Here is a 19,534-nt window from a genome sequence, read left to right as displayed (position 1 = left end):
GCTCTCCACGAGATCCCGCGGAATTGCTCGGTCAGGATGACGGAAGAGATGATTGCGTCTAGCTCGTGTAATCAGCTGGGAGGAGTTGGGGAAGCTTGACTCGGATCGTTGAATTTTGTATCGATGCGAAAGAGCTGCGCATTAATTCGCACACCCGGTATACGATCCAACGTATTCGCGTCTGTGTCGCACGTGTGATTCGAGCAAGGTAATTTCCACGTAGACCACGTCGGGTTAATTAGCAGAAGCCGAAACGGACTAAAAATCCAATTTTTCCGTTAAACCTTCCATTAGAAGGTAGAACACAAACCTCATTAAACTTAATTTAATGGGAAGTTTGATCGAGTTTCAGACTATTAAACCTGTGAAAAAGAAAACAAAAAGAAATGCATACAAAAGTATGCTTCGTTATACCACCGCGCGCCGGCGGACCTGCAGTCACTTCAGGAAACAAGTTAACGCTTTCATCAAACTTCTCCTCGAAAAACCGCCGGCGAAAGAATGACCAAAGTTTCGAGATGAACGCGTGAGAGGTAGGCCGGCAGAAGTACAAAAAATTTCCTCGCGAAGGGCAAGAAGACGTGAAAACTGGGAATTTCGAAATACAACGGACGGCCGGAACGATTAGAGTGTTGTTAACTTACTTTCCGAGGTTAATGGACCCGCGCGCCGAGGGGGTATAATGGACCCAGCAATTTCTGTACCTCCTTTGCGAGACCGCTTTGACATTTCGGGAACGTCACGGAATGCAATTTACCGGTGACTTCAGCCTGACCACGGAGCTACACTTTGCGCAGTCGGATTGACATTGCTCCGGTGCTTCCCCTCCCCTCCCCTCCCCCCTCTCGATCCATCTCTGGCGTAATGGTAACGTAACGGGAATGTTGCCGGCTGATTGCGATGCATCAGCGTAATTTCCCGGTATATAAGGTCGCCGGTTGTCGCTCGCGTTCCCATCTTAAACGCGGAATTACATCTTTCTCGCATGGACGCACAATGTTCCGGCAAATTTGACGCGTCAGCGTTCCACGACTACGGGAACAGCGACGGAAAAGGGACCTCTGAGCAAAGACCAGAAAGACGACGGAAAAGTACCGAATCGGAGCGCCGGAGAAAGGAGATGAGGGTTTCGGGCATTGTTTGAACTGCAAACGAGGAATATCGGCGCGTCCCGGACGCCCTTATACTTCTCCTCGCCCCCCCCCCCCACCAAGTAATTGTCTTCCGAATTACCCGGAGAAGAAAAGACGTCCCGAGTCAGAAGTAATTAAAACAGCTGGGCATGTTCTCTTTCTTGATACCGCCGCATCACTATGCATCGATATAGACATGTTCTACTCCTCCATCTCTTGGCACAAACGTCGAACGTAAAAGATCAGTAGGACAACACTAATTCAACGACAAGACCCTTCTGTTTCTGATCATTTTTCTGTCAAGCTTCCACCAAACTATTCGTGACATTTTTCTGACAAACCCTTCGCACTCGAGCGTTGACTCTGAGGCGCCACTAAAAATTGTTGTGGCATTATTTCGAAGAAATTACGAAAAATATTACAAAATGTTTGTGACATTACAAAATTTGTATTTAATAGATTACTAAATATTTAAATACTATATGTGGAAATCGGATCAGTTTCGTACGAATAAGATGAAAATATTCTAAGACGGAAGAAAAATTTAGATTTGGAATTAAAATAGCGCCGAGTGCAAAGGGTTAATATGACACCGAACACATACTGCACATAGTGCATATGATCCAGTTGGATCGGATACGCGTGTTTAATCGACGATGTAGCGGAGCATCGATTATCCGAACTAATCGGTGAGTTCTTGAATAATGGGACGGTTACTTAGCTAGGGTGTTAGGTTGGTTGATTTTTAATTTACTGCTACTGTCACTGTTCGAATTCAGTTCGTAGAAGCAGGCACGCTCGAGCGCATCAAATCGACACATCCAGCGAAACAGATACGCGTCGCTGACGCACGCCGGTTAATTCGACAAACTCGAACCGTAGATGATGAAGATCGCGCCGGAATCTGTTCGTGTGCGGCGGGCAAAACACGCCGGAAGCTTTCGACACGCTTCGCAAACAATCGATTCCCGATCGAGCCGGCGGACGACAAGTCGTTTCAATGCGGCAAATAATTTTCGACCGGTCGGCCATCGCAAACGTTTCGCCTGGACATACAGTAGCGCGCAAAAGTATCCGCACAATGTAATTCTCACTGGACAAATATCCATAACCGTGAACAGGATTGGCCTAAACGTTCGTTTTCCAATGTGCGAGGTGTGAAAACATGTTCCCGCCGATTTACTCGAAAATTATATCAATACAGCTGTTCAAATTGGCGTGTCTTCTCGGTCTTGTATTGTCCGAAGCGTCGAACCAAAACACTGTTCGAGTGAACTGTATTTTCTGCACCGTTATCTGCGTTTAAAACCGTGACTGATGCGTGTACGGTGACCACAGGGCCCCGTTCGACTGCCAATATTTGGTCGGTAATTTAGTTAGAAATAACATCGTTTAACAGTCAAACGTTTCAAGATGACTAGATTACCACAGAGATCATTAATAATGGTAATTTTCAGTAAAATCAAAGAAAATTCATTTCTATACCTAACATACACGCGTATTTTATACGTTATTCTAGCGCATATTGTGTGACAAAAAAAAAATAGTAACATGTGTAAGACCATGAAGGATTTACGCGACCCAACTTGTTCCTCATTTTTGTTCCATAAAACACTGAGAAAAAATTGTACATTAATTTCGGGCGAGGCGTTGCAAAATGGAGACTTCGATTTGCAAGTCTATGACAGTTTCATCGACGAGAAAAATTTTTTAAAGTTTCCGAATGCGTTCGGATTTTCAGCATTTTTCGGAAAAATGAGTCTTCGGTTTCCCACCTGCTACATCATGTAGAAATATCTTCGTGAGAGATGAACGCTGCTTTGCTAAAGCAGAGGCTTTCGGTTGAGCCTGGGCTTATGGTTGTCCGACTTGTTTCCACGAAAATATCGACAATTCTTCGAGAACCGTAAATGCACTGTTTGAACGCGTCCCAGATCGGCCGTGTGTTATCTAAAAATTGATCGATCGATCACCGAATACGTATACCTTAAAAATAGTCCCAGTGCCGAAAACTTTTGTCCAGCACTGTATGCAATCGATCGGAGCGCACTTTAGCCCGGCTTACAGCCATTATCTTCCACTCGAGAGACAGCGAGGCCGCAAATAGCTCAGCCCCGAATTCCAATTACATTCGACGAGGTTCCGTCGTTACAGGAATATTCGGTGATGCAAGGTCGCGCGAGCGAGCGAGCGTTCCCCGTTACATGGAAACGAAATACCCGCGCGGATACGCTCCGGGCGACGCGTGCTTGAAGCGCGTGCAATAAGCAAACAACCACCGAGTTTGATAACGCAGCGGGCTAATTAAGTTTCGCTCTTTGCCCGTATTATTTTCTCGCCCTCGGTGGACGGCTCATCCCCCTCCCTCCCCCTCCCGCCACCGATGCCGCGTCGCGACGCCAGCGTACGTCAGGACGACGCCTCGGCGAAGGCGCGGCTCCCAGCGCAACAAGTGCGAAACGCGTGAAACGCCGCGTTTTTCTCCTGTTTTCTTTCGCCGTGATCCCGCCACCAGCGTGAACATGCACGGCCGATCAAAAGTAATCAAAAAGAATGGGTGAAAAACAAAACCAAGTCAGATCTAGTGTAAAAGTGCATTTCATGGGGTTCCATTGCATAAAAGACGACATTGAATTGTATGTACCGTGAATTCTCGATGTTTGTCAGCAACGCGGGTCTCGGTGTCGTTTATCGTGTAGGGGACACTATTCTTTGAATACTCCGCATATTCGTAACATATTTGTCCTGTATGTTAACGAGTACATTCAACTTTCAATGCAACAGCCACGAGATATGTAACAATTGTAATCCAGACGATTTTCGGAATTAATATTATATTTCGATTGAGTGGTTATCAAGTATTAATTTCTATTTTGTTACAGGGGAAAGAACCAGCGGAAGCGGAGAAGGTGTGCGGTTCAGACGGGAAGACCTACGCCAATGAATGTTCAATGAAGGTAGCCTCATGCAAATCTCAGACCCACATCACCGTCAGCTACATAGGAGATTGCGGTAAGTCGTCTAAACTATGCATCACGAGCTTTGCTGCATTCTCCATTAATTCTTACTTTCGATGTTCCCCACTAACCCTTATAGTTCGCAAACTATTTATTGACGGTTAATTAATTTCTAAACGTAAGACAGCACTCTCTAAGTTCAATATCATTCCTATTCCTAACAGCTGAAACTGTGCCCTGAATATCAAATCACCGATCCACAATTTTTTTTATAAGCTTCGTAAAGAACCAATGTTTCGGTTAACAATTACAAAAGGTGAATGTTGAGGAATTTCATTAGTAGAAATATTTTCTTAATTATTATGATGACGTCCTGAACCTGTAAAAAAAGTGAGAAAATATTTCCATGTACAGCGTTCCATATACAATACAGTTCCATATACAATTCTCGATGTATGTCAACAACACGGGTCTTGCCAGCGTCATGTATCGTCCAGGAGGCCTCTCGAGCTCCGAGGCCCCTCACGGAGTATACCCCACAGTAGTGGGGATAATTCCACGACGTTTATCATCCAGGCATTGGCGACATATATAGAGAAATCACTGTGAATAGCTATATTGTCTTCAAGCTGTATTTTATATTCCATATTAGTTATATTCAGTTGCATACAGTTGTGTGCAGCGGACCGAAAAAAATGTTTAAAAGGACTGTATATATGTATTCCCTGTGACAGTAAACGTGCAGAAAGTTGCTTGAAACGACTGTACACTCACTGCCACGGAATACGCATATTCTGCCTTTTTAAAAAAAAGTTTTGTTATCACGTTGTGCGGGAGTCTTCTGCGCCTAGCATATAAAAAGTCGTTTTACTTGATTACTTAGAGGATAAAAAATATTCGCACTTCGACCGAGAAATAGTTAAACGACTATTTCAATAAGAGTCACTGTAGAACGGAGCACGGTTCGAAAGCTCGGGGACAAAGCTCGCGAGAGGAATCCCCGAGGGAGGTTGCGCAGCGAAGTCGAAGTAAGATGGAAAAAATCTATTCTTTTCAGAACTTTGCGCGCGCGTCGAGTGCGAGTACGGGGCTCACTGCATGGCGGGGGTGTGCGTGTGCCCGGAAGAGTGCCCGGAGAACACGGAGAAGCCCGTGTGCGGCAGCGACGCGAAAACCTACCCCTCGGAGTGCGAACTGCAGAAGGCGGCCTGCGGCAGGGATCCCAAATTGCCGGTCTTGCACGTGATATTTTACGGGGACTGCGGCGACCGATTTGCCGTAGCAGCATTGAGTACGTTCTACACCATTTTACCGATCCCTCGAAGCCGACATTCCAAATGAAACTTTACCGGGGAACTTTTGCGCGTTCGCTGCCTTGCGTCGCGTTCTTCGGACCACCATTTTGTCCGTTAAATAGTCTCGACGAAAAAGAAAACTAAATCAATTTCACTGCTAATTATTCTCCGACGCCTAAACTCTCTAAACTCTGTACTCTTCTCTCTGAAGTCTATACTCCAGCCTCTGCAATCTACATTCTACGAAACCGAAAGTTTTTCAAAAATTCAACACGTTCACTGTCGCGTGAATTTGTTCTGCGTTCCAATCGATTTGAATCAATCAATGAACAAATTGATTTTGAGTGGCAATAGTTTTGTTACAATCGTTCTTAGCAAATCAATAGCGTCCAGTACTGGTAGTAATAAATAGAAATTGGTAAAGCACAGAACGAAGATGAAAAGTATAAAATACGGAGGTATAAATGTCACGCAAAGTGACGCCAGATTGCATACGTACTGTAAAATAATGTTAACTAAAATAATATTTCATGCGCAGCAAGCCTTTACCAAAAAAAAAAAGCGCGGGATAAATTGGCTGTTAACAGTAGAAAGGCGAAGCTAACTCGAAAGAAGTGCGAACGCGAACCGATCGGAACCCCTTAAGAGCCAAAGGTAGTCACGTGACTTTTCCAGAGTCAGCAGATCGGTAACTGCTGTATACCGTTCACAGCCTTCAGCCACTGACTTAAGATCCGTCTTGGTCTTGATCCGACGGGTCTTAAGTCTGTGACTAAACTTGTAACATTTTTTGCTCTGTATTATCGATATTATGAATTCTGACGCCAGAAACGTGCTTCAAGTTTTTCGCTTTATTTCGCAACGAATCAAGACAAAATATGGCTCAATTTGTAGCTGCAGATATTTTCTAGCGCGCGCTACTCTCGATTTCATTCAGAAAACTCATCCAACGTCATCACATCGTCAATTTTTGGCCCACTTCTAACGCTTATATCACCAAATATCCGCATAATCTCGTCAGCTCATGAGCAGCGCGCGCTAGATTGAACCTTCCTCTTTCGAACGAGCCCTTTCCCAGAGAAAAATATTCTCATATAAGGACGAAAAGTTGAGGCACGTAAAACCATTTTTCGCCTATTCTTGTCGGTAACGTGGTCACTCTACCTTATCGCGAATTTATGGAGTCTTGGCTCTTAAAAACGTGCCGTAACGAACCAACAAAACCTGTGCTAACAACTCTAACTACTCGATCCCTTCCCTTGACCGGTCGCAACAGCAACGATGTCGACGCCTGCGGTGGTTCGATTCGCCACCACTGCAATTGACGTGACCAGCACCCAGGGTCGCGAGGACTGCAAGAACATCAACTGCGACTTCGAGGCTACCTGCGAGCTGGGTCCGGACAACTATCCGAGGTGCAGCTGCAAGTTCGACTGCGCCTCGATCTCGCTGGAAAACATGCATCCGGTCTGCGGCAACGATCTAAGGATCTACTCGTCCTTGTGCGCCATGAAGATGGAGGCTTGCCAAAGGCAGCAGGAGCTAAGACGTAGACCCCTCGACCTCTGCCAAGGTTCGCCGCGGCCCGGAAACTTACGTCGATTCCCTCGCACTCCGCCTAATTGCTTCGACCGTGGCGAACTTACTTTCAACCAGCTTAATTGTTTCATAGCGTGTCCCCGCGTCCCCCCCGCCCCTATTTGGCTAATGGGATAACAAGTGGCTTCCTCCATTTTAGAGTCACCCTGTACTCGCGACGCTTTCTTCCTCACCTTTTTCGTTTTTCGTTCGACGCACACGGTTCTGGATTTTATTAATTTTATTTATTCAGAGTCGCATCAGCTTGACAACCCTTGGCAAAGAGTATTTGAACGTCATATTTCTGATTCTGAAGATCAAATTTTGTAGACGCGTATTTCTTGCAACGTCATTTATTGTTTGAAAGTGAAGTCATGCGCTGGACATCATGTACCGTTGTGTTTTGAAGTAGAACATAATTTCAGTAATCAAAGTAGAACATAAGTAGAACAAAGATCGGGATCTGAATGGTATGAGCTCGAAATTTTTCGTCAGGGTTTTAAGTCTGAGAGTGTGCACGGTTTATGCGACTATGTTTATTTCAGTTGCGATTGTGCACCAATTTTATTTCACTTCCATCTTTAGGAGCTGTCACGATATTCTTTGGAGAATAACTTTTTCGTTAATGGTTTCGCATTTTGTATGCCACCAGCAAATTTGTCACGTAGCTACGATTTATGTAGATGTGTCAACAAGAAAGTTTGAAATATATGCTTTACAAATGTGTACCTTTTGGCACAGGTATGGAAGTGAAACCCTGTAACGGAGATCCCCCGCTCAAGGATGAAGATGGAAAAGAGTTTGATTGTGGAAATGGACCGGAACGAAGAGACTGCCCAAGCAACAGCTACTGCCATCAAACCACGCGACTCGCTCGATGCTGCAGAAAAGGTCAGTTCGACTCTAACGATTCGCGTCCATAACCATTAATCTCGTTTCTAGACTGTTATTATTTTCCCCGCATTTGTTACTAGACTGCGAATCTCTGTGGAAATAATTTATTAAAAGTTAGAATCAGAAGAAACTGTATTTCACTTGCTAAAGGCTTTTAATAATTATATTTTTCGCTGTGAGACTGTGAATTTTATACATTGATGACAAAATTGAGTAGGTAAAACTTAGAATAGTAGGAATATTTAAAAAATTTAGAAATGTCAATATATTATTCTCATGCGGTTAAGATGATTACAGTATGAATATTAGTTATCTTAATCTCTTTCAAAAACTTTCAATTTGGTTTCTGTTTCTTGCAACTGAAGCAAAAATTGTTATCTCGTAAACAGATTCGCAATTTAGTCATTAATACAGACTCTACTCGATATATGTCCAAAATATCTAGCCGATAATTGTCGATCTTGATCTAGTCGATAATTGTCGATCGACCTCTATTATGTTTACACTCCTTGGCGACCGAGGTCACTTGAGCTTCAGTGGATCCAAAAATAGTATCTCCTAGTCGATAATTGTCCCTGGCCAGACCCGTGTTTTGGACATGTATCGAGTGTATCTCTTAGTACAAGCGTTTTCTTATATTTTTCAAATTCTATAAACGCACAAAGACCTACCATCCATTTATAACGCATAATTTTTGCGTTGTATAATCAGGAAAATTGTTTATGAGAAAAATGACACAATTTTGGTTAAATAATATGTATCGTAAGCAGAAATATATCAATCGCCTCTTCCTTCCCAGATCACAGCCCAATGCAATAGAATACTATTGCAGGACAATAATAATAATAATAATAATTGTGCAGGTCGTACAATTATTTAATTATTCGATCATTTATTAGAGCAAAACTAATTTCTTGCTTATTTGATTGTGCAAAAGCTGCTTATATGTAAATTGAATTTGCATGAGCGTTCACAAACCAGTAATATCTGTTCACTGTGTCCGTAAACACATTGATAGTAATCAAATCAGGATAAAGCTTGACTCCCTGCCTCATTTGTATTATATATTAAATTTAAATACATGAAAGCTCTGCGTTCGTATCATAATTATGACAATTTGACGGAAATCCAAGTAATCGTGAGATAAACGCAAATAAAATCTACTCAAGCATAGACAACAATACCACACGTTTTCGTTTGACAAAAAGTTAACAATATATTCCATTAAATGCAACGTATCCTCTTGTAAACTATAAAAAAGATATTGACACAAGAAAATAACGACATGCACAGTATTCATTTATTTTTCTTCATATTCGTATACACAATCGTGATAGTATTGACACTTCACCTACCAAAAACCTATCAATCGGCTTTTCAATGATTGAATCATATGTAAAAGAGACTCAATAATTTTCTTTTAAGCAATAATTTCACAGTAAGTTGTTACATTATATTACTTCTAAAAATTTGTTGAATTATTATGGAAATCGTAACGGTAATCGTATCGCTGTAACGTTTGAACAATTTATTAAGAAATTCAAAGACAAACAGCCGGTCGGTAAGGTGTTAAGTTAACGTAACGCGGACTTAAGAAAATGTTCGCGCCCGATAAGGATCACGAGAAATAAATGTACATTGTGGACTCAGCTCAAGAAACCCAAGTGGTTAAGTGCTCGGACTCCTGGCACGGATGCTGTCCGGACGGCAAGACTGCAGCACGCGGACCTAACGGCGCAGGTTGCCCAAGTTTGTGCAACTGCAACAGGTTGGGCAGTGTCTCTGACACTTGCAATCCGGAGACCGGGCAATGCGAGTGCAAACCAGGCGTGGGTGGCGAGAAATGCGACAGATGCATGCCGGGCTACTGGGGATTGCTCAAGATCAGCGAGGGCAATCAGGGATGCATACGTAAGAACACTGGGAACAACAACGCTCTAAGAACTAATCTGCTAACATTTAAAATATTTTCATTAACCCATTTGCACCATTAGCGAATATATACGCACAATTTTCCTGGTCACTATCACCGGAGCGTATATATACGCACAATTTATTTTTTCTTCTAATACTGAAATATGAAGTTCTTTTACAAAAAAAGTTTGGTGATAAGGCCTTCTTTTCATATTTCCTTGTGATGCAAATGGGTTAATCGTACTTGGTAACGAAATAGATGAGATCTATATATAGATAGTTAATAGATTAGATCTATTGACCCTTTGAGGACGAGAAATTGCAAACAAATAATTTATTCATTTAGATAACAAATTTTTTTTCTCCAATGATAGAACGATAAAAAGAATATTTTTAACAGTATCGGACAATCCTCGTCCGCAAAGGGTTGATGACAATTTAATTTAATACAGCTATTTCAACTTATTATACTATGCTTCAGCGTGCGGCTGCTCACTTTTCGGCTCCATCAGAGAGGACTGCGAACAGATGACAGGTTACTGTGTCTGCAAACCGGAAATCCGTGGCCACAAGTGCACAATCTGCGCTGATCATAATAATATATTGACCCCGACTGGTTGTTACGCAGGTATTACGCGAGAGAGTGTCACACAATTATTAGGGACAATTCACGTACATCTTCGAGCCACTAAATACAATTTTAAACTTGCTCTAAAGAACGACAAGTTGGCACGTTGATATTTACAGAAATAACAATTTACAGAATCAACAATGCTGGTAGAAACTTTTCAAAACTATTAGACAATTATAAAGGACGATTTAATTCATCGAACAAGTCTATTTTTCTTTAGGGGTCATTTTGAACATTTCTCTGTCCAAGGTTAGCTCAAGGTCACAATGCACTTCGTCATTAGATTCGTCTTGACAAACTTCAAAACACCTTTATATCAATTTACTTTTAACAAAAATATTATTAACCCTTAGCACTCGAATGGCGACTGTAAGGCGCCCCTAAAAATTGCTGTATCATTATTGAAAATATTTTTTACATTATTAAATTTGTTTGTATTTAATAAATCATTAAACAGTTCAGTATTTTACCAGTAAATTGCACCGTTTTTGTATGTATAACATGAACATAAAATATATAGAAGGGAAATATTCTAGGTCGGATGAAATGTTTCGTTTTGGAGTTGAAATAACTTCGAGTGCAAAGGGTTAATATAACTAAGATAAAAAAACGAAACAATAACTGAAAATTATAAAAATGTAGCTTCAGTGCTTCGCGCACCCTTCTCTTGAAATTCGTATAACTTTAAAAGTTTCATGTTTTATGTACATGTTAGAATAATTGAGGTTACTTTGAATTTCTGCATGTTGTCTCGAGAGCGATGTCCCCGCACACATAAAACATTTTGAAGCTTCGAGGGGTTATCGAAAGTATAGAAAAATCCGTTGAAAATGCGAAAGTTGAAAAATTCAATTCTAGCCGGGAAAAACAGGTTTCCGGTTGATTGTTGTAACGATAATCGATCAAGCGAGAGCATTCCGACGTTAATAGTGGTGTCTGCTTGCAGCGGATACGATACCGCCGATACCGACGTCCTGCGACAAGCTGGAATGTTATTCCGGCGCCCACTGCTCGGAGATCGGTGGCCCGCACTGCGAATGTCTGTCGTCCTGTCCATTGGACATACCGATGGTCCCAGTTTGCGGTACCGACGGACAGACATACGACAACGAATGCGAACTAAGGCTCTACGCTTGTCGCCACCAGGCAGACGTGGTCACGCAGGCCTTCGGCCACTGCAAAGGTGGGTTCACAGAGCGCACGCCGTACAGGCCGCCTTATATTCTGCGTTACTAATCCTAACCCCAGCCCCTACCCCCGGCTACAACCAACATGAACACTTTTCACAATTTGGAACCGGACCCTGGAGTCCCGGACACCGGGAATCGGATACCCCGACGATAGACGCATACTGCGCGCGTGTACCGCGCCATTTTTTCAGCTCGTCGATGTCACCTCGATCGCTGCTCGATCGATAGAAACGGGAACGTTTCGAGATCCTTTACCATCATAATTTTCTGTTACGTCGACACGGACTTTGTACAGACACGTCTCAGTTTTATTTCGTTAGGTTGCTACGATTTTCTGCAGATATTGTTTGTATCGGATAAGCGTCGAACAGGTCCTGGAAAATTCTGCGTTTTTTTTTTCTTTTGGAAGGAGAGACTTCCTGCGTAGGGGAATTTTATGTGGAACGCGTGTTTTGGAAATTGTGTACCTCCGAGTGTATACGTCAGGGGTCAGATGCAGATTTGTGTTCAAAATAAAATTTTCTGCATCGATGGTGACACACGGGAGCCGAACAGAACTTTCTTTCCTTCTTCAATAATTTTAATAAGTTGTTGATAATACGTCGATATTTATCAATTCTTTGTCGCTTAACTTCTTTGAATTTTATGTGCGTCATAAATGTATGAAATGCGCATCCCAGTAATGAGGATCGGTGTCCCGGAATTGTAATTGAACAATAATTTTGTTAATCGAGAAAATCACTCTGAACATTGCTGAAGAAATATATAGGCTTTTAATTACTGGACTCGTACCTGTGTTAGATTGAACAATACATGGACATTGTAGTTTATCGACCTGTATCATAAACTTTACGATTAAAATCAATCCATACGATGCAGAATGAAAATCTGGTTTATACGAACATCTCGAACAGACTTTATTGCTTTTCAACTGATTTTATATACGGGTTTTATACACTTTATATGAAATCAATTTGGGAGTGATAAATTCTGATCTTGATATGCTATACACTAATGAACAAAACACGTTTCCAGCGGATGAAATAAACAAATAACAAGCGTCGAATATTGTACACTGTTTCAGTATATCGTTAGTGACGAACCGTTAATCGGCGCAAGAAAATTTGATGGTCATTCGTGACACATGATACGGTAAAATTATTTTATTAGAACGAAAAAAAAAAGCGTAAGAACTTTCCGAGGGACCGAACAATATTTTTCGATGATTATTTAGCGCCTCTTTGCGTGAACGCTGGCCTCCTTCGTACCTAATTTCATTATACACGATGAGCAACGAATACGACACGTAACAATGTTAAACGTTAGGCGATTGCCGACATATACGCTGATCTCGAGAACTGTGGGAGTCCTTAACGATTTCGAGGGTTTCGAATAGAGTATAAATTCTAGGATAGTAGATAGTAAGTGCATAAAGGATCACGTGTTACTTAGAAGCCGATGGTACGATACTGCAACGTTTACCGGAATTATAGGAGACGTCGAAAGGATCTCGCGGAGCTTGATGGAACCTAGGACTAACAAAACTAACAACCTGTTCCTTTGTATCCAATACGTGATAATAAACTTATCAAGTTTTTACTAACATGTATAGATATATGTTTATAACCCCCTTGCCCGCTACTCTGCTTGCTTTCTTCGTTGTCGTCGTCGTGATTAACTGTAAAATTTCATTGCCAAAAAACATGTCCGATCAACCAAGAAGAAAGAAAGCAAAGTGAGTACTAGCGATAAAGTTTCTTCGACCGTTCAGGCTGCTATACACGTTGAAAATATTTTTCAAGTTTATTTATTTATTGCATTTCTACTGTTTCTTCCTTGAGTTAAAGACAGAGAGGAAGTCTCGATTAATGAATAAGTAATAACGTCTAAAAACATGAGAATTTTTAACTTTTTGAACTTTGAATTATTATTGAACTTTCAATTTTATAATCACGGAGTAGTTGTCTACCCTGGTTGCAACTTCAACGGGTCAATAAAATCTATAATAAAATTTAATACAGCTTCACTTTAATTTTCAATCACTGGAACTGTTCGTAAAGGGAATTAGATTTTACTTTGTGAGGGTTCTTACAGTAAAATTTTATACTGCAAAAGTTTTTGATGTTGCTAGATTCGTAATGAGAAAATACTCGATTGGATCTAAATGTCACATCTTAAACAAACATATTGACAACATATTTATCGCATTTTGTGGAGGTCCCTTCGAGTAGCTTGGTAAGTTACGTTCTTGGTAGGTACAAACTACTAAACGTGCACACATGGGACAGTTAGTGTTCACAGGAATTAAGTATAACATGATTCAGAATATTTGTCACCACTTCAGAGATGTATAGGAGATATGATAATAACTGAAGCACGCACAGTAACGCGTCGCAGTAAAAATTGTTTCGTAACTACAGCAACTTTTATACTAAAGTCAGACAAGGCTGCTTTCATTTAGAAATTAAAATTTTAAAAGACTACAGTGATTTCTCTGTATATGTCGCCAACGCCTGGTTGATAAACGTCGCGGAATTATCCCCACTACCACAGAGTATACCCCGTGAGGGGCCACGTGTAAACATTTTGTCTCCTGGACGATATACGACGCTGGCAAAACCCGTGTCGTTGACATATATCGAGAATTCACTGTATATAATAATAATCTAATTACAAGCTGTTAATACGGAACTTCTCAATTTTTTGAAAGTTGTGTTTATAAAGCAATTGCAAAGTACACGAAAATAGTTTTGTAGGATAAATTTAATAATTTTTTAGCTCATTTGTGAGCAGATAAAATCCTCGGTGAAAATTAGTCACCAATTAATTCCAGCTACTGAGAAAATGACTTGAAAATTTTTAATTCGCATTACGATTCGTTGTCTGACTACAATCGTCCAGTTTCACTGTGAGTTGGGCTACAGAAATGACTACAACCGGTGAAAAGGTAAAAAAGATGTAATACGATGAAAATAAAAATTAAGTAATTGCAAATAACCTCGCTAATCTACAGAATTAAAAAAGGGAATTTTGCAAAAGATTGGTATTCAAATTTAAACATCGAGTATCCAAAAATGAACAAGTAATTCGAACCGTAGGCCGACAGTGTACACTTATGCGAATCTATTTTATTGTTCCCGTGTCTCGCACGAGCCGAAGCATTCTATATAGATTTGGGTTAAGCATGTCAATAGTGTCGGGTAGGTACGTCGCTTGCTCACGTCGAAGTGTCAGAATTTAATCCCTAGATGCAGAGAGTAACTCAATATTCAATACTCAATAGCTTTACGTTCCCGAACAGCGTGTTACGAATTTACTGGAGGAAGCAAGCTAGAGATACTAACAATTACTTTGAAATGTTATAATCATTGACATATGACACATTCATCTATATTCATAGATTAAATACATGAAATATTAAAAAAAACCATTTCAAACATATATCCACGGCCTGCCACGTTATACAGTGTCTACTCGTTATATGTCCAGGGACATATATCAGCTACTATTCTTTGATACACTGCCTAACGTAGAGAAGGACAGCGAAGATCGAGTGGCCTCCATGTTTACAGTCCTCGGGGACCAAGGTCACTCTAGCTGCGCGGCCCCTCACGGGACATACCCCGCGGCAGTGGGGACACTTCCGCGACTTTTATCGGTTAGATATTCGGGACATGTATCGAGCGAAGGCTCGACGAATTTGGAAGACTTGGAGAATTTTGAAAAGTCGCTTCAACAATGTCGCACACACTCGAAGCTTCGCGGGAACGAAACAATGCACAGTTTCGAATGTCGCCGCAGTCAAATAGACACTTGCTTCCTCAGTTCCCCATGTTTGTTCCGTCCCGGATACGTTGAACGATCGTTCCCTTGTACAAACGAGATCACCGAATCGAACAATAGGAATTTAAAGAGGCAGCCTGCGAAGATCCATGGAACTTCCTCCATCCCCGGAGCACGCTATCTCACTCGTAGGTAAATTCCGAGGAAAGTTGGTGACGTTAACTCGCGAAACTAAGCGCCAAAGGTGGATTTAACTAAATCACCGTCGACTGCCAGCCGGAGTCTCGTCTTAAGTGGTCCCAGTGAGATATGCCACGACTGGAACTTAACATCGGAGCCTTAAGAATACGGTAACCGAATATCTCCCAGGCCCGTGGCCGTTAAGCGCGGCCCTCGGCCAAAATAAATTAGTCCGCCGGAGAGTTAGAGCACCGAGACGAACTTTCGATCGAACGTTGTACCGACTGCTTTTTGATACCGTTGTCCCCTATAAATCCACCCCCGAGCCCCGTTCCACCCTTCAAGGCTCCATCGACGATCTTCGAACGAACGGGTATAGGGGGAGGGGAGGGGAGGGGAGGGGCGCGCGATAAATCTGTCGAACGACGCCAGCCGAAGAATTCCCGTCGCATAGCTTGGCCCAATCAGTTTTTCTGAGTTCCCGCGAGAACTTATTGGCCAAGAAGTTTTTGGTTACCGGCTCCCTCGCCGTTCGGCAAATGTTTCGTGCTCTCGTTTCACTTAGCAGTCCCGAACTAGTTCCCGACGTTGCGTCCGTTCGTATAGGAATCCATATTCGCTTATCGCAGTCCGGAGTTGCTAATGGAATTCGAGCAGAAATTGGTAGCTCATTGTGCGAGGACCGTACACGCGTCCCAGTCGGAGGCAGCGCTTCGATCGTGCACCGGGGAACCTGTAATTAGAATTTATTCGCAGCTTGTAATACACAGTGGGCGTGTACAGTACAAACTTTCGAATTGCCACCCATAGTTTTTCGGACCTGTGACACGTCATTCTACCGGTTTCGATGTGCTGAATGCGAATATGACCTTCGTTTCTCACGGAAATTACTGGTTAATCTTTGCGGAAAACTTTTTTACTTGCGCGTTGAGAAAGGATTATTTCTAGATTTATACATACGTTTATTCGACGACTGTGGTATGATGAGCGTACGTGTGACTTGTTATCACCTATACTGTGTCACATATGCATAGTTGTAATATGCATTGTTACGTCTAACAAAAATGTATGTAATTCTTTCCATCTGCAGAAATATTGCTAAAATTCCCTGAAATAATAGCAGATACTTCGAAAAGAAGTGGTACGTAAAAAGAAGAAATATTTCAAAACAGATTTTAACACGTTAACTGTCATGTTAGTCGCATATGACTGACAGTGATTTTTGACTAGATTTAGACATTCATTTTTATTGTGACATATCCAGATAAACCGAATTTTATTAAGATCTTTCGAATTCAAAAGGGTCAAAACAGCATCCCCTATAGTACATTTAAAATTTCTAGTTTCGCATTCATTAATTAAATTACTCGGATTTTGTGAGAATCTCTGGGAATAATATGTGGCAGTTAAAGTGTTAAGAATAAAAACATGCGCTATCTTCTTGTCCGGGAACGTATTCGAACCGAACGAGCAAGGAAACTTTGTTGCAAGAGGTACGTATTTCTTCCTAATGAAATAAGCTTGAAAACTGATATTACAATTTTTCAACAGAAATTTATTTAAAAATCAGGATGAACGTCACATTTAGTCATTTTCGATTTCTATTGGTTTGTCCGGAAAGTTCGTGCCGTTTTTCTGTAGGTGGCATTAGGATAGGTCTGAATATGTCAGAATGATTGAAAACAAATGGTATGTGTACATAGTCTAAAAAGGTGATCTTTCAAGCATTTTTAGAAAAAAGTTTGATTAGGACACATTCATTTTTGTTAGTTTTATACGCTCTTAAATGTGGAAGGAAAAGAGTGAATTATATTCATTTGATGCTTTTTTCTTCCAAAAGTTGTTGGAGCTTCGTTGGGATGTGACAACCCCATTCACCCTATTAACCATACGTTACACCCTCAGATTTTCATCTCTTTAGGTCAATACAAAATTCCCATAATGACAAAAACTTTAACTCTTTGGTCGACATAAAAAATCATATTTAAAAGTTTTTCGCCGAAAAACGTAAGTTGCGCGAAAGATGGAGAAAGATTATGGAACAAAATGGCACTTACAATAATTCAATAAATTTGTGTCGAAATTTAAACGTACTGCGTTTGAGTTTCTCTTAAAAATCGGCACGAACTTTCCGGACAACCCAATATAATACCCGTATGGAATAGGACCGTTTCAAGATAGGTTCAATTAAAACTCCACTGCAATTGAGAAACGTGTGTTTTCCGAAAGTGAAGAATATGAAAAATATGATACTAAAAAATTATTTTCGGAAACGACCGTTTCTTTTTCTGTTGGAGCAGCACGCACTAAAAAATACTGTACTCCCACGCGAACAGTTATTAATACAAAAATCCCAAGAACCAAAAGAAGAAGCAAGCCCTCAAACGGTGCAATATTCGTCCCAAGCAATCGTTCGACTGAAATCAGTGTTTACCAAATCGATCTATCCCCACTCGGGCATTGCTAAAATTTTATTTGCCATTTTTTTTCTACGTCGTCGCCGCGCCGCGTCGGGACGAAACGTTTGCTGCGTCGACGTTGCAGACTCGCATCTGTTTGGAGCGCTCGCTCGCGCGGGAAAGGAAACTCGGCCGAGGAAAGAAAAGAGAAGACATTTCCGGGCGCATCCTCGGTCCGCAGACGCCGTCGCCGCCGTCGACAAAGTTCGCGAAACGAAACGTTGGAATCTATTAAAGTCCCCGGCCCGTTCCGTAACCTTTCACCCCTTATTTTCGATTGCTCGGCCCCTTCGACATGCTCCGGACCCCCCCCCCACTCGTCTAGTTCTCTGGAAGTCAATCTCTTAAAAAGTTCTTCTTCTTCTTCTTCTTCTTTTTTCCTTTTCTTCCTCCTACTCGTCGGGACTCATCCCACGGAGTCAAACATAAATCAGATTACTTCGAGCTCGCGAGCCAACCCCCTCGCGTTCCCGTCCACCCTCGAGGACCACCCTTTCTTCGCGAAATAAGCGCCACACAGGAGATTCCGTCTTTCGACCGGTTTTTCGCAACGTTTTCTTTCGCGACCAAATGAAAACGCTGGTCAACGCGGAGCAATATGGCCAACGACAGCTCCCAGCTAACAATGCTGCGTGCGGTTTCTTCGAGACCTTTTTTTTCCTTCCAGGGAATTTCGTTGCAAGAAGAGGATTTACGAGACGCGATCGACGGATCGGTATTTTGCTTACGGGCGCGGCGGTTAATGGACTGTGAAAATATAATGGCGGGGATTTGAATGATGCGCGACGGTTTAAAGGCATGGCTGCCTGGAACTTTTCGGTATTAGGGAGCATGACTCTGAGGGGTCCAGAGTCAATGATTCGGAAGCATTTTTCGCGCATTTTGCTGTTCCTCTGAGGATAGTGGCATTGACAGTATACCTACGTAACGCTAAACGTGATCAGTAGATTGTTTATGCAATTTCCAATGTTTGCAGACAAATTTTCAGAAAATGGAAATAATTAAAATCCTATTTTTCGTGGGAATAGCCTCTGTAGATCCGAAACAAATAAAAATCGTACTGAATTCTATCGAATTTTATTTTACAGCATCTTTTGAAAATTTTCGTAAGCCATAAATACATACAGATCCTCAGTCTGGTGATCAGGTTACGTTACCAGGTCAAAATAAAAAGAATATGTTCATTGACATTTTTAGCGATATTTGTTACAACCAGGAGAAATCAATTTATTCAAATCAATTATATTCAAAATTTAGTCCCGTGGTTTCGGTGTTAAGAATGTTATTCGATATTTCACCCTGTCATAGTAAATTCACACTTACAGGAACCAATTATATGAATTGATAATTTTATGCTCACCTTTTTATTCTATGAAGAACGTATAAACACTTAATGCGAGATAAGTTCGACAAAAGTTCGTAATTCACCTGATAAAATCTAGTATAGTTGCTATCGATGCTATGCCAGCTGTTAATTCAATGTTTCCACAACAATGCATTCTATAATATTTATTTGTCCC

At 41.4% G+C, this 19,534-nt stretch overlaps 1 protein-coding gene across 1 annotated transcript in view; it reads left to right on the top strand.

The window, feature by feature from the left end:
• Nucleotides 1–19,534, top strand: part of LOC143353351 (agrin) — a 602,368-nt gene that overhangs the window by 566,626 nt on the left and 16,208 nt on the right. Inside the window, exons 11-17 of the mRNA XM_076786600.1 lie at nt 4,016–4,145; nt 5,148–5,381; nt 6,662–6,958; nt 7,705–7,854; nt 9,508–9,768; nt 10,253–10,399; nt 11,349–11,585. Of these exons, the coding sequence (XP_076642715.1) occupies nt 4,016–4,145; nt 5,148–5,381; nt 6,662–6,958; nt 7,705–7,854; nt 9,508–9,768; nt 10,253–10,399; nt 11,349–11,585 (1,456 nt within the window). The remainder of the gene's footprint in view (nt 1–4,015; nt 4,146–5,147; nt 5,382–6,661; nt 6,959–7,704; nt 7,855–9,507; nt 9,769–10,252; nt 10,400–11,348; nt 11,586–19,534) is intronic.

This window comes from Halictus rubicundus, chromosome 4 (genome assembly GCF_050948215.1).
Source record: "Halictus rubicundus isolate RS-2024b chromosome 4, iyHalRubi1_principal, whole genome shotgun sequence".
NCBI lineage: Eukaryota > Metazoa > Arthropoda > Insecta > Hymenoptera > Halictidae > Halictus > Halictus rubicundus.
This window is presented reverse-complemented; position numbering and strand designations above follow the sequence as displayed.